The following is a 14,077-nucleotide window of genomic DNA, read 5'->3' on the forward strand; positions in this document are numbered from 1 at the left end:
TGTATGTTTCTATCATATCTCCTCTCTTGTCTTCTCCTTTGTTTGTTTATCCTAAAATTTTAAAGACTACATTCCCTGACTCTGCCCTCATGTGTACAATTCCTTGTGCCTGTCATCTTTACTACCCACAACTAGATTGTTCGAGCTGTTTCCTGCCACCACCACCACCACCACCCACCATCTCCTTGGAATCCAGGTGGTCATAAAGCATATAGTAGTCCAGATGTAGTATTATCAAAAAACCCTGTAAAGTGGAAGAATAACTTCATTTTTCATGCAATACATTTCATACACTTTTTATAGAAGTTCATACGAGCACAATTGGAAGAATGAAAGGACATTGTGCCTTTACATTAGAAAAGACTGAAGTTTGATTCTGTTCATGATGAAAGAATCTTTATATGGACTTTTTCAGTTGAACATGTATCAGTTGATCTCATATGGCAATAGTAGGATTTTTTTTCTGCTTCTGGTAATCTGGAAACTGGGTGTTTCCAGATTTACAGGCAAAAATAATATTTGTTAACAGCAATGGTAAGTTATATACCACTAGTGAACAAGACGACACAATTTGAAGTAAAGTGGATGACAAACAATATTAAACAGGAATTGGATGCGAAAAAGAGGCGATGGATGAGATATAAGGAGACAGGTGAAGAGAAGATGCATAAAGAGTATAAGACACAGGCCAGAAGAGTGACTAGTATGGTAAGGAAGACAAAACTGGAATATGAGAGGAGATTAGCCCTAAGATCCAAAGAAAATCCTAGGGAATTTTTTTAGATATGTGGCCAGTAGGAGGAGAAATGACTGTGGAAGAATGATATTGTGGAATAAAAATGGGAATAGAGTGACCGATGCAGAGGACATAGTAGAATTGTTCAATGAACACTTTATTGGAGTATTTCATCCTGGAGTAGTCAGTTTTAATGCTGGAGGGATTGGGCAGGTTCGAGGTTTAGAGGTACAGGAGGAGAGTGTGTTTCAAATACTGAGTACTCTGGATGTCAGTAAAGCTGTGGGACTGGATGGTATTTCACCACGAGTTTTGAGAGAATGTGCTCAAGAACTGACAGCGCCTTTGACATGGCTTTTCAATGGAAGTCTGGCTGTGGGAAAGGTGTCCATGGAATCGAAGGAAGGTAAGATAGTGCCATTGCATAAGGGCGGTAGCAGACTGGAAGTATCTAATTATAGGCCAGTTTGTGTGTCATCAGTAGTTAGTAAGATCTTGGAGAAAGTAGTGAAAGACCATATACAGCATTGGGCAGATGAGGGTAATGTTATCTGTGAGAGTCAACATGGATTTGTGAAGGGACGCTCTTGTTTTAGCATGCTAGCCTTTTATAATAAAGTTACAAGATCATTAGATGAGGGAAAGGCATATACTGCCATTTTCTTAGACTTAGCGAAGGCATTTGACAGGTTACTACATGATAAGCTGATATTTAAATTGCAGCACATGGGTCTGGATGTCAGATTGGTCAACTGGATTCAGGATTGGCTGTCCGATAGGTATCAGAGAGTTGTGTATGGTGGGGCAGTTTTAAGGAAGCAGAGGGTTACAAGTGAGGTCCCACAGGGCTCAGTACTGGGACCTATATTGTTTAACCTTTATATCAATGACATTGTCAGTGGATTGCAAGGGGATATTCAGTTGTTTGCAGATGATGCGAAGCTATGAAGGATTATTAGTAATAGTGCAGATGCAGCAGCCCTGCAAGAGAATTTGAATAAGCTAGATAGATGGGAAAATGAATGGGGGGTGTCAGTTTAATGCAGCAAAATGTAAGGTCTTGAGGTTTGAGAAACATCGATGGGACACTGCATATTCTATGGGAGGAGTTATACTGGAGGAAGTAGGGGAGACAAGAGATCTGGGGTTCATGATTGATAGAAACCTGAAATTTAGGTGACATATTGCAAAGGTGGTGAAGGTAACACAGAGGATTGCTGCAATAATGAGAAGGACACTGACCTGCAGAGATAAAACAGTTATCATTCTGTTGTATAAGACCCTGATCAGACCATGCTTGAACTATTGTTCTCAGATTTGGTCCCCAGGATTTGAAGGGGATAAATTAACTGTGGAAAGGGTACAAAGGCGGATAACAAAGATTGTTTCAGGACTCTACAATGATAGAGGATCGGCTGAGGGAATGTGGACTGCAGAGTTTGGGGGATAGAATAAGGAGAGGTGATATGATTGAGACTTTTAAACTGTTGACAGGTGGTTACAGGGTTGATACTGGGGAGTTCTTTCGCTTGGTTGAACAGCGGGAAGGAGTGATGACAAGAGGCCATCCCTGGAAGTTACGAAAGGAAACTGTGAGCAAGAGGGTGAGGAGTGGTTTCTTTGCATGGAGGGTGGTTGAACCATGGAATGCATTGCCTGATGGAGTGCTGAGAGCGAGAACAGTCAATGAGTTTAAGGAGTGGTATGATAGACTTTGTGTTTCTTGGGGGGGGGGGGGGGGGGGGGACCTCACCTTTATGAGTCTTGATAGACTTTGTGTTTCTTAGGAAGGACCTCCCACAATGAATCTTTTGACTCCATGGAGGCCTGAATAATAATAATAATAATAATAATAATAATAATAGTAGGTGGTAGATTGCATTGTTAGTAGATAGTGGCAAGTGGTGTTTTGTGTGTAGGTGGAGATTAAGCAGTGTAGAGAGCGAGTTGTATGGAATAGAGTGCTCTCCTATGATGAGTACTTGAACACATAATAATGATTGTTACACAGTTATCGTGATCTTATTACAGAAATAATCTCTATTAGAATCCAGGCTTTCATTTCTTGCTCTATTTAAAATTCCCACCCTATATATAAACCATGGTTTTCCAAGAAAAGGAAACAGCCTATCATAAATGGCACAAGCTGCCTACATAATTGCCTGCAAAATTTGCAAAAATAATCATTCAAATGCCTGCCTGACTAGGGCTAACTATAGGAAACTCTACACCTGTTCCGCTGGCAGCCATACTTCTGATCTGTCACCAAAGCTGTTGAATGCAACTTTTGTCCATCTGTGTTTCCTCCTCTTTCTCAGCCTAATGGTAGCATTGTATCATCACCTAAAGACAAGGCTGACATTTTGCTTTGTTCTTCTCTTCCAGCTGTTCCATAGATACCTCCTTCTTTGCCTAGAACATTGCTTCACATGTCTCCTGTGACCTCCCACCAGAAGGACATCTGAAGAATCATGAAAAATCTGGACAATCCAAAAAGGCAGCTAGTCCTGATGGAATCACACCTATTGTACTCAACAGATGTTCTCCTGAACTACTTGTTCTCTGTCATCTGCTATATTATATCAGCTGGCATCCACCCTATAGTCGGATGGGAGCAAGCTCATGTACAGCCAATTCCTAAAAAATACAAGTGATAAATGTCTGCCATCATGCTATCAGCCTACTGCTCCCACCTCAACTTTGCCAAAGTAATGAAGAAGATTATCAGCAGTCAACTTCTTTGCCATTTAGAGAACTGTCAGCTAATTAATGACCACTTATGGATTTTGCCAATCTGGATCCGCAGGAGATCTCATAGCACCTACATCACCCTCCCCTGGACACGTGTGATGAAAAGGTTTGGAGAAACCTGTGCTGTTGCACTTGATATTTCTAAGACAGCTGATAGCATCCAGCATCATGAACTTCTCAAGAAATTACCATCATAAGGACTGCCTTCCTCTCTTTGTAATTGGATTGCAAGTTTTCTTTCAGATTGATCGCTATGTAATGGTAGATATTCTCCTTTTAGATTTTTCACCTAATGCAAGTTCCCACAGTGTGCTGTAATTTCAACCCCTCCTGATTATATAAAGGTTTGCACTTAATGAGAACAAGTCAACTTTTCCATGGCATGTGTCTAGAGGAAGGTGATGTAAGCCAGGAAATCTTTGAATCCAGATTGGCAAAATTCATATATGGTCACTAATTAGACAATTCTCCAAGTGGTGAAAAAGTTGATTGTTGATAACTCTTTCCATTACTTTGGTCAATACTGATGACCAATAGGATGAGAGCTTGATAGATGTTTGTCACTTTTTTTTTTTAAGGAATCGGCTATGTATGAGCTTCCTTCCATGCTGTAGACTATGCCAGCTGAGTCTAGCCATAAATACTGTTACAACTTGAACAGTGTATAAACCTTTAATCTATCAGTAAATCATTTACAGCTTTCAGCACATACAAACCACATGTATAATGTGCATGTAGCAGCACTCAATCTTCAAAATGCCTCCTTTTGCCTTCATGCAAGCCCAAATTCTGTGAAGCCACATATCGCACAACATCCAATGGAAATGCTGCCACTGCTCACTCCAAATCCACCTTGAGGCTGGTGATGCTGGGGCGTTGTTTCTTTCAGGATACTCTCTTAAGCTATGACCACAATTTGAAGTCCAACAGATTCAGATTGGGACTTCCAGATGGCCAATCAGATGGTGATATGTGGTTGGGCACATTTGCCTCCAAACCACTATTGGAAGGTCCACTGCCTACTGTGAGACAAGGTGTTGTTCAAGGGCCATACCACGGATTCCAGCATGGTTCTTTTCTTTGATAAACGTTGGCAAAGGTTTTGACCCCTTTCTTGCAGAAATGCAGTGGTACCCCCCCCCCCCAGATACATCATGCCCAACGAAACCATCTCTGAATCCTGGGTGCTAAGGTATGTGCTGTGCAACCATCTGGGGCATATACCCAATCATTTTGGGTTAAATGACTATTCACTGGTGAAAATCATCTCATCCACAAAGAGGATATCTCTGTGTCTGTTGTTCGCATATCTTTGCTGCATAATTGTGGTGTCAGGAAGTGTCCAGTAGAAGAACAACAATAGGCTCTCACCTCCAGGTCATAAGTTAGTACACGTGACATCATTCTCTGTGAAACATTCATCTCTTGTGATATCACTTTCTACATTCTGACAGGATTATGGTAGAGACCTGCCTTCACAGCCTCACAAGCTGTTGTGTCCTAATACATCGTGGTCAGCCTGTTCTTTGGCAGTCAGATATGTCTTCTGTATCATCATTATAATTGTTAATAGTCCAATATACACAAACATCCTATTGATCCTGAGTGTTTTTAGCATTTTGAAAATAACAGGTGGCTGTTATATTCCAAACTTGTGAAGTGCTATTACAGCTACATGGTTCTCATAATCTCCCCACTGCATGTTAACCCATACAGCCAGACAACTCTCTCTCTCTCTCTCTCTCTCTTCCCCCCCCCACTGATAAAACACACAAATGTTAACTGTGACAGTGCCACTAATGGAAGCAGGCTCGTGCAATTCTGTGGGCAGTGTGATGAGGTGTGCAGAAGCTGTAACAGTATTTTATGACAAGGCTGTGTAATATGGCATATAGATGATAAAGAACAGGTAGTTCTGGAACACATCTGTTGAGCACAGTAGGTGGGATTCCATCAGAACCAGCTCTTTTTGGTATCCAAATTGAGTAATGATTTCCAGATATTACTCAATTTTCTGAAGGCAGTATTTTATATATATATATATATTACTCCCACAATATATAAAACCAAAATAAAGATATTCAATTCCAATGTTAAGGCTATATTATATGAATCAGAGACATGGAAATTAACAAAACAGGAAGCTCAATTAATAGCTTTCAAACAAAGTATTTGTGTAAAATATTAAAAATACTTTTTCTCCAGGGCATAACAAATTATAAATTGTATAAATAGACTGAAGAAAAAAGTAGCATACACTAGTAAAATAAAAATATTAATGGACAGGAAAAAGATTCCAAGAATAGCCTGAACTAACTTTGCAAGTTATCGTAGGTTTGAAGTTCCTGTTAGAATGATGTGCATCTTTTAGTTGATAAATTTATTGCTAGAGGAAGAATTGTGAATATAGGAATATCAACTTTGACAAGCAGAAACAAAAGTGTTATTGTTCTTCTGTATAAGATCTTAATTAGACCACATCTGGATTACTGTTGCTAGAGGTGATCAGATGATCATATTGATGAGGAACTATAAAATTTATATGTGACTTTTCATTGGAAAATTGGATGCCGTTGCCACTTTAGTCACTTTGAGATCTGACCATAAGAAATTTGGTCAAAAGCTTCAAGAGTCTGGGGGTAGGGGGGCATTCTTCTCCTCCCATAAAATTTATATACAGTTGCATATAAGTTGACTAGTGAATTTTATTCCATTAAGACAGTAGAGATTATTCATAGCATGGACAATAGGTAAGGAATTAGTAAGAAGTGGATTTTTTTAAATAGAGAGGGTGAATAAGCTGACTATATTTAATACAGAGCATGTTAAGTGCAGTGTAGCATACACAGTGATAATTAAGGTGAATCTCATAAACTAATGGATATTTAATAGTCATAAGAATAATTACTATTATTATAAACTATCAATATAGCTCTTCTGTATTTGTAATCTATAAGTCAAGCATCATGAATGTATTATTCAGAAAATTTTTAGATTTTTATTAAACATCTTTAACATTATTAAATTTTAATAAATAAAATAATTTAATTTTTAGATGTAAGCTCTCCACATGCAAAAGGTGAAAGAACTTCGCCATCCACTACTAAACCTCGCCCTGTACCCCGTCCAGCAGTTCCTCCCCCTGGAGTAGCTGTTGTAAATGGTGGTGATGATGGAAAAGTGTGGCTAAAAGCAGCTCAGGATATTCCAGCTGAAGAGAAAAAAACTTCACAAGAACCAGAAAAGGCAACTATAGAAGAACCAGAAACAAAAGTAGCAACTGCTGAAGAACCAGAAGCTTTAATTTCTTCAGAAGAACCAGAAGTTGAAAAGATTGAACCTGAAGCAGAATCTCCAGTAAAAGAAGTTGAGAAAAAAAAGGATAAAAGGGAAGATGAAGAGCCTAAAGAATATTCACAGGATTTAGAAACCGAGTCTAAACCCCAAGATGTAGAAAGTTCTGAATTGAATGGAAAGACAGAAGATACTGTCCGTCCTGATAAATTGTCTGCAGAAGATGATGGTAGTGACATTAAAGATAAAGATGATAGTAAAGAGAATGACAAAGAAATAATTGGCAAGTACTTTATTCCAAGGTATTAATGCACTATTAAAACATCATAAAATTTCATATATTATGCAGCTAAAGTATGATTGTGGTTTAATAATGATTTAGACTCTAAATAACTTTGTTTAAATAATTATTAAATCATCTTTTAACCAATCAATATATATTCATTTTAAACGTTAGTATTATTTTTAGCCTTTATTTCATGTATTTCTTTTGCTGATCTGCACTAATATTGCCGGAAAAACATTATATATGATAGCAAATTTATAGCCCTCCCCCATTTGTTTCCATCTTTCTCTGATGAATCCTTCTCTGTTCCAGCATTTTCCAGTCATCTCCACAAACTCATCCTTCCATCTTCTTTCTGGTTGTCCTGGCATTTGTCTTCCTTCATATGGATGCCACTGGATGATTGGTTTTGTCCATCTATCAGTTTTCATTTGAGCAATATGTCCTGCCTACCTCTTTCAGTTTTAAAATCTCTTCTCCTATATCCAACACTTTTGTTTCTTTTCTTATATTGTCATTCCTTATTTTGTCTTGCAGTCTGTTATTAAGCATGGCTCTCTCCATTCTGCACTCAGTTTTTCCTCATTCTGTCCAGTATTATTATTATTATTATTTGACACCTCCAGGGAGTCCAAAGACTCATCGAGAGAGCACCTGCTCTACAACTCTCTTTCTACCACTCAATGCACCATCTACTACTGATCACCACCATTACTATTTCCACAGACAATCACAAACATCCATGCCCATGGCAGGATTCGAACCCGCAGTCCTTTTCCTGGAGAGCGGATACGCTAACCTATCAGCTAGCCATGTCTCTGATCCATATGTCATAACTGGGATGATACACTGAAAAGTTTAGCTCTATTTTATCTTTTGGCTCTGGTTTTATTTTACTACGCAGGAATCTTTACATCTTGCCAAAAGCTATCCGGCCTAGCTGAATTCTTCTCTTTATTTCTTCGTGAATGCTTCTTTTTCCTAATGTAAAAGTTCTTCCAAGGTATATGTATTCTTGTACATGCTATATTTTGTTATTGTCTATTGCTATTTGCTCTGTTATCTGGTTTCCTTTGATATTTATCATTATTTTAGTTTTTTCATAGTTTATGTATAAATCCTACTTTATTTGTTACTTGATTTAATTTATTCATCATTTCTTCTAGTTCTCTTCTGTTGTTTGCTATTATCATCAGCATATCATAAATAATTAATTTTTTTTTTTTACCATTGATGTCGATCCCTTTTTTCTCTCCGGTCTCGTTCACTCAGAGCATATTCTAACACTGCACTGAATTATTTGTCTGAGTATTTGTATTTCCTTGGCATATTCCTTTATTTATTTGGAATGGGCTGCTTTGTTCATATATTTTTTTCATACTAGCTTTGTTCATACTAGCAATTGCTTTTTCATATATTTTGTTTATTAGGTGTATATAATTTTGGCTTATTCCATATTTCTTTATTGCTTATTTTTCAACTGACAACTCAATCAAATGCTTTCTTATAGTCTATAAAACTGATACAATAGTTAGTTGTATTCTCTACATTTTTCTCCTAGTTGGTTCAACATCTGCAGATGGTCAGTTATGTTAAATCCCTTTCTGAATCCAGCTTCTTCATTAGGCTTAGCTTTGTCCATTGATCTGATGATTATTTGTTATTATTTTTATAAACAATTTATATATTTGTGACAGCAAGCTTATAGGTCTGTAATTTTCTATCTTTTCTTATATCATAAGTATATCATGATAGCATTGTTCCAGCTGTTTGGTGATGCAATTCCATCTTCTCCTCTCCTGGCATTTTATTATTTTCCATATCTTTCAATGCTTGTTCTATTTCAAAATGTTATATTTCTGGAATACTTTCTTCTTCCAGTTCTTCTCCATGTAATAGTATTTTCAACATGCTTGTGGTGTTAGAAATTCTGAAAAATGATGTCTGGTCCTTTCTACTATGCTTTTTTATCTTTGATATCTCATCCATTTTCATCTAGTATTAGTATTTCTTTTTTTCCTATTGTGAGATTGTTTCATAGTATTTTCATATTTTTGTTGTTGTCGATTGTTTCTTGTATCATTTTATCTTCTCTTTTGTTTTTATCTTCTTTAATGTTTTTTCTGATTGTGTTTATTTATTTCTATAAGTTCTATTGTATTTCTTTTTCCTTTTCCAATTAGTTGTCCTCTTTTCTCCAGCAATTTTTTTGTTTTCTCTGAAAAGTTTTAATTTTTAATCTTCTTATCCTTTGCAATCTTATATGCACTTTCTATAATGATTAGATTAAGATTTTTAACTGCATATTAGCACCTCCATAGTGCAGTTGGAAGAATGACAGTACAAGCGTGGTGGTGGGGTACTGCTTATGATAAGTGATGACCTATGTCCTCTAAGAGTGGAGAATTTGGAAGGAAGTGAGACAAATGATTTTGAGAGCGTATGGTGTGAGGTAGAGGTAGGCAAGACAGGTTATTTAGTGGGGTGTTGCTACAGACCCAGGAGCACAGAGGATGGGGACCAGGAGATGTTTAGACAGCTAAGTTTGGCAAGTGCAAGAAGAATGATTGTTATGGGAGATTTTAACTTCAGTAGTATAAATTGGAGAGAGGAAGATGCATGTAGATAGGGGAATGGAATTTCTAGAATTCTTGAGGGATAAATGTCTTAGGCAACATGTAACAGAGGGAACAAGAGGTTCAGAAGTTTTGGATTTGGTTATAGCATCAGAAGAGTTGATAATAACTGAGTTGACGTCTCTCCCACCAGTTGGAGAGAGTGACCATATGGTGTTGACTTGGAAAATGTATAGACATGCAGGAGTATCAAAGAGACGGGAACTTATGTGGAATTATAAGGCAGGTGATTATAATAGTCTTAGACGTCAACTTCGGGAAGTTTCATGGAGGGAGGAATTGGAAGGCCGGGATATCACTAGTGCGTGGGAAATTGTGAAAGAATATTTGTTATCAGCAATGGTAAGTTGTATACCACGAGTGAAGAAGAGGACGCAATTTGGAGTAAAGTGGATGACAAACAGTATTAAACAGGAATTGCATGTGAAAAAGAGGCTATGGAAGAGATATAAGGAGACAGGTGAAGAGATGCATGAGGAATATAAGACACAGGCCAGAAGAGTGACTAGTGTAGTAAGGAAAGCGAAACTGGAATATGAGAGGAGATTGGCCCTAAGATCCAAAGAAAATCCTACGGAATTTTTTAGCTATGTGGCCAGTAGGAGGAGAAATGACTGTGGAAGAATGATATTGTGGGATAAAAATGGGAATAGAGTGACTGATGCAGAGGACATAGTGGAATTGTTCAATGAACACTTTATTGGAGTATTTCATCCTAGAGGAGTCAGTTTTAATGCTAGAGGGATAGGACTGGTTCGAGGTCTGGAGGTACAGGAGGAGAGTGTGTTTCAGATACTGAGTACTCTGGATGTCAGTAAAGCTGTGGGACTGTATGGTATTTCACCACGAGTTTTGAGAGAATGTGCTAGGGAATTGACAGTGGCTTTTCAATGAAAGTCTGGCTTTGGCGAAGGTGCCCAGGGAATGGAAGGAAGGTAAGATAGTGCCATTGCATAAGGGTGGTAACAGACTGGACGTGTCTAATTATAGGCCAGTCTGTGTGTCATCAGTAGTTGTTAAGATCTTGGAGAAAGTAGTGAGGGACCGTATACAGCATTGGGCAGATGAGGGTAATGTTATCTGTGAGAATCAACATGGATTTGTGAAAGGAAGCTCTTGTTTTAGCAATATGCTAGCCTTTTATAATAAAGTTACAAGAACATTAGATGAGGGAAAGGCATATACTGCAATTTTCTTAGACTTGGCGAAGGCATTTGACAAGGTGCCACATGATAAGCTGATATTTAAGTTTGCAGCACATGGGTCTGGATGTCAGATTGGTCAACTGGATTCAACTGGATTATGAGGATTGGCTGTCTGATAGGTATCAGAGAGTTGTGTATGGTGGAGCAGTTTCCAGGAGGCAGAGGGTTACAAGTGGGGTCCCACAGGGCTCAGTACTGGGACCTATATTGTTTAACCTTTATATCAATGACATAGCCAGTGGATTGCAGGGGGATATTCAGTTGTTTGCAGATGATGCGAAGCTGGGAAGGATTATTAGTAATAGTGCAGATGTGGTAGCCCTGCAAGAGGATTTAAATAAGCTAAATAGATGGGCAAATGAATGGGGGTGTCAGTTTAATGCAGCAAAATGTGAGGTCTTGAGGTTTGGGAAACATTGATGGGATGCTGCATACTCTATGGGAGGAGTTATACTGGAGGAAGTAGGGGAGACAAGAGATCTAGGAGTTGATGATTGATAGAAACCTGAAGTTTAGGGGACATATTGCAAAGGTGGTGAAGGTAACACAGAGGATTGCTGCTATTATGAGAAGGACACTGACCTGCAGAGATAAGAGGGTTATCATTCCGTTGTATAAGTCTCTGATCAGACCACACTTGGACTATTGTTCTCAGATTTGGTCCCCAGGATTTGAAGGGGATAAATTAACTGTGGAAAGGATACAAAGATGGTTTCAGGACTGTACAAGGATAGTTATGAGGATCGGCTGAGAGAATGTGGACTGCAGAGTTTGGTGGATAGAAGAAGGAGAGGTGATATGATTGAGACTTTTAAACTGTTGAGAGGTGGTTACAGGGTTGACACTGGGGAGTTCTTTCGCTTGGTTGAAACACGGGAAGGAGTGATGACAAGAGGCCATCCCTGGAAGTTACGAAAGGAAGCTGTGAGCAAGAGGGTAAGGAGTGGTTTCTTTGTTTGGAGGGTGGTTGAGCTGTGGAATGCATTGCCTGATGGAGTGGTGGGAGCGTGAACGGTCAGTGAGTTTAAAGAGTGGTATGATAGACTTTGTGTTTCTCGGGGGGGGGGGGGGGCCTCCCCTCGATGAGTCTTGACAGACTTTATGTCTTAGGAAGGACCTCCCTCGATGAGTCTTTTGACTCCTTAGAGGCCTGAATAATAATAATAATAATAATAATAATAATAATAATAATAATAATAATAATTGCACCCTTCAAATGGAAAAGGCCTAAGTTCGATTCTTGTCATGACAAGAGGAATCTTTATTTGGGAATTTTTCAATTGAAGGTGAGTTAGCTGATCTCATATGGAGGTAGCAGGATTTTTCATCCTGCATGCAGACAAATTTGCCTTCAGAACACAACCACTTTGCAGTAAAAAAATACTAGTGGTGGTGTTGGTGCAGTAGATGGCATTGGTGTAGTAATGATGGTAGCGGTCGTTCAGTGTAGTTATTGGATTAAATGGTGGAGAGTTGCTGATAGGTGTCCTCCCTCAATGAGTCTTTGGACTCCTTGAAGATGTTACAAAATAAATAATAAAAATAATAATAAAATTATTCATGTGTGGATTTTCGTTTTTAGTCATGTTATTTCTTTGACTGTATAATTTTTTTTTTTTTTGCAATTTCTTCTTGATATAATTTTTTGTTGGATACTAATGTGTCATTATTTATCTTTAGATATTTTGTTTTATTCTGTTTCCTCTTGTAAATTTTTTCTTCTCTTGTTATTTTCTCTCTAACTATTCAATGATCACTTCGTATGCCTATTTTATTGATGACTGAAGCATCTTTTAAATATTGTTTATATAAGATGATAAAATATAATTTATTTCACTTTTTGTTTGTCCATTTTCAGTTTGGCCTTTTCTTGTAAAATGTGTTCATAGCATTCAAGTGGTTCCTCACCAGGAAGTTTAATATCATATTTCCTCTTTCATTTCACTCTCTTATTCCATTTTTTCCTATACACTTTTCAAGTTCATTTTTATTTTTTCCTAGTCATGCATTAAAATTTCCTAACACTGTTGCATAAACTGTATGATCCTGCTGTATTGTATCGGACACTGTCATAGAATTCTTCAGCTTCTTCAATTCATAGCTGCTGATCAGTGCATATATTTGTACTATTTTAATGTACAAATGATATACTATGATAACTCTTTCTTTTAAGGTTACACGGTGATCAGCATTCATATTTCCAAATTTAGGGACACAAAACACGTTTTGAAATAATTATTTTATTTTATTGATAATAAGTAAAATAATTATTTCAACACGTGTTTTGTGTCCCTAAATTCGGAAATATGAATGAATGATATACTATGATATATGCTATCCAATTCCTGCATATTTAGTAACCTTGTTTGCTATACTTTCGTTTATAAGGAAATGTATTCCCCATGTTTGACATCATCTGGTCTTTTCCAATAAAGCTCATTACCTGATTTTAGTGTTATGCAGCCTTTCAATTTTGTTTACTTCATATTCCAGTTCCTCTACCTTTTCATTGTCTGTAAATGTTCTTATGCTCTATGTAGCAATCATCAAATTGTTTTTTCTTGCACTTGCTTTTCTTATTTTGCTTTGGATTAGCATGTACAGTCTGATAGCTCCATTTCTCTACCAACTAGCTTCTCCAGGAATTCTAAGGCCCAGCAATCTCAGATACTGTGGACTTGTTTTGCTATGTAACATATTCATTGTTTTAATGGAGGCAAGGGTTGTTTTTTCTCCCACAATGACAAATCGGCTTGGGAAAGGATTGGCAAAGCCCATCTAACTAGATCTGTGGAATACCATCAATGATGTTATCACTCTTGCAATCCAAAAGAATAGGTAACCTGTCTGTTCCTACCATCCCACACTGCTCTGCCTTAGAATATGTCTGAATGACCAAGTAAGCTCTGTAGGCAACTGTCTCTACCCCAAGGATAGCAGACACTGTTGGGAAGCTGCCCCTCTGGAGTATTATCGTGTCCAGTCGGAATCCCTCTTAGTCTGGTTCCTCATTATTGACCCATCCAGCTTGGGCGGCCGTGCTGGTAAATACACTACACCGCCGGCATAGCTCAATACATCCTTAAAACATACACGCTCCTTCACCACGTCAAGGTAAGGATTAGAGGAAAGGAGCAAATTTATTTATTAATTTTATAAATAAAGAAAA

The 14,077-nt window shown here is 37.8% G+C and overlaps 1 protein-coding gene across 3 annotated transcripts in view; it reads left to right on the plus strand.

Moving 5' to 3' along the window:
• LOC150109181 (uncharacterized) overlaps positions 1 to 14,077 on the plus strand; it is a 648,231-nt gene that overhangs the window by 555,122 nt on the left and 79,032 nt on the right. For all 3 annotated transcript variants that reach the window (XM_090406029.1, XM_090406020.1, XM_090406040.1), the window contains one exon: positions 6,543 to 7,064. In XM_090406029.1, coding sequence (XP_090262155.1) covers positions 6,543 to 7,064 — 522 coding nt within the window. The remainder of the gene's footprint in view (positions 1 to 6,542; positions 7,065 to 14,077) is intronic.

The sequence above is a fragment of the Typopeltis vanoorti genome, chromosome 2 (assembly GCF_054136105.1).
Source record: "Typopeltis vanoorti isolate ZY-2024b chromosome 2, IOZ_Tvanoo_1.0, whole genome shotgun sequence".
Classification (NCBI taxonomy): domain Eukaryota; kingdom Metazoa; phylum Arthropoda; class Arachnida; order Uropygi; family Thelyphonidae; genus Typopeltis; species Typopeltis vanoorti.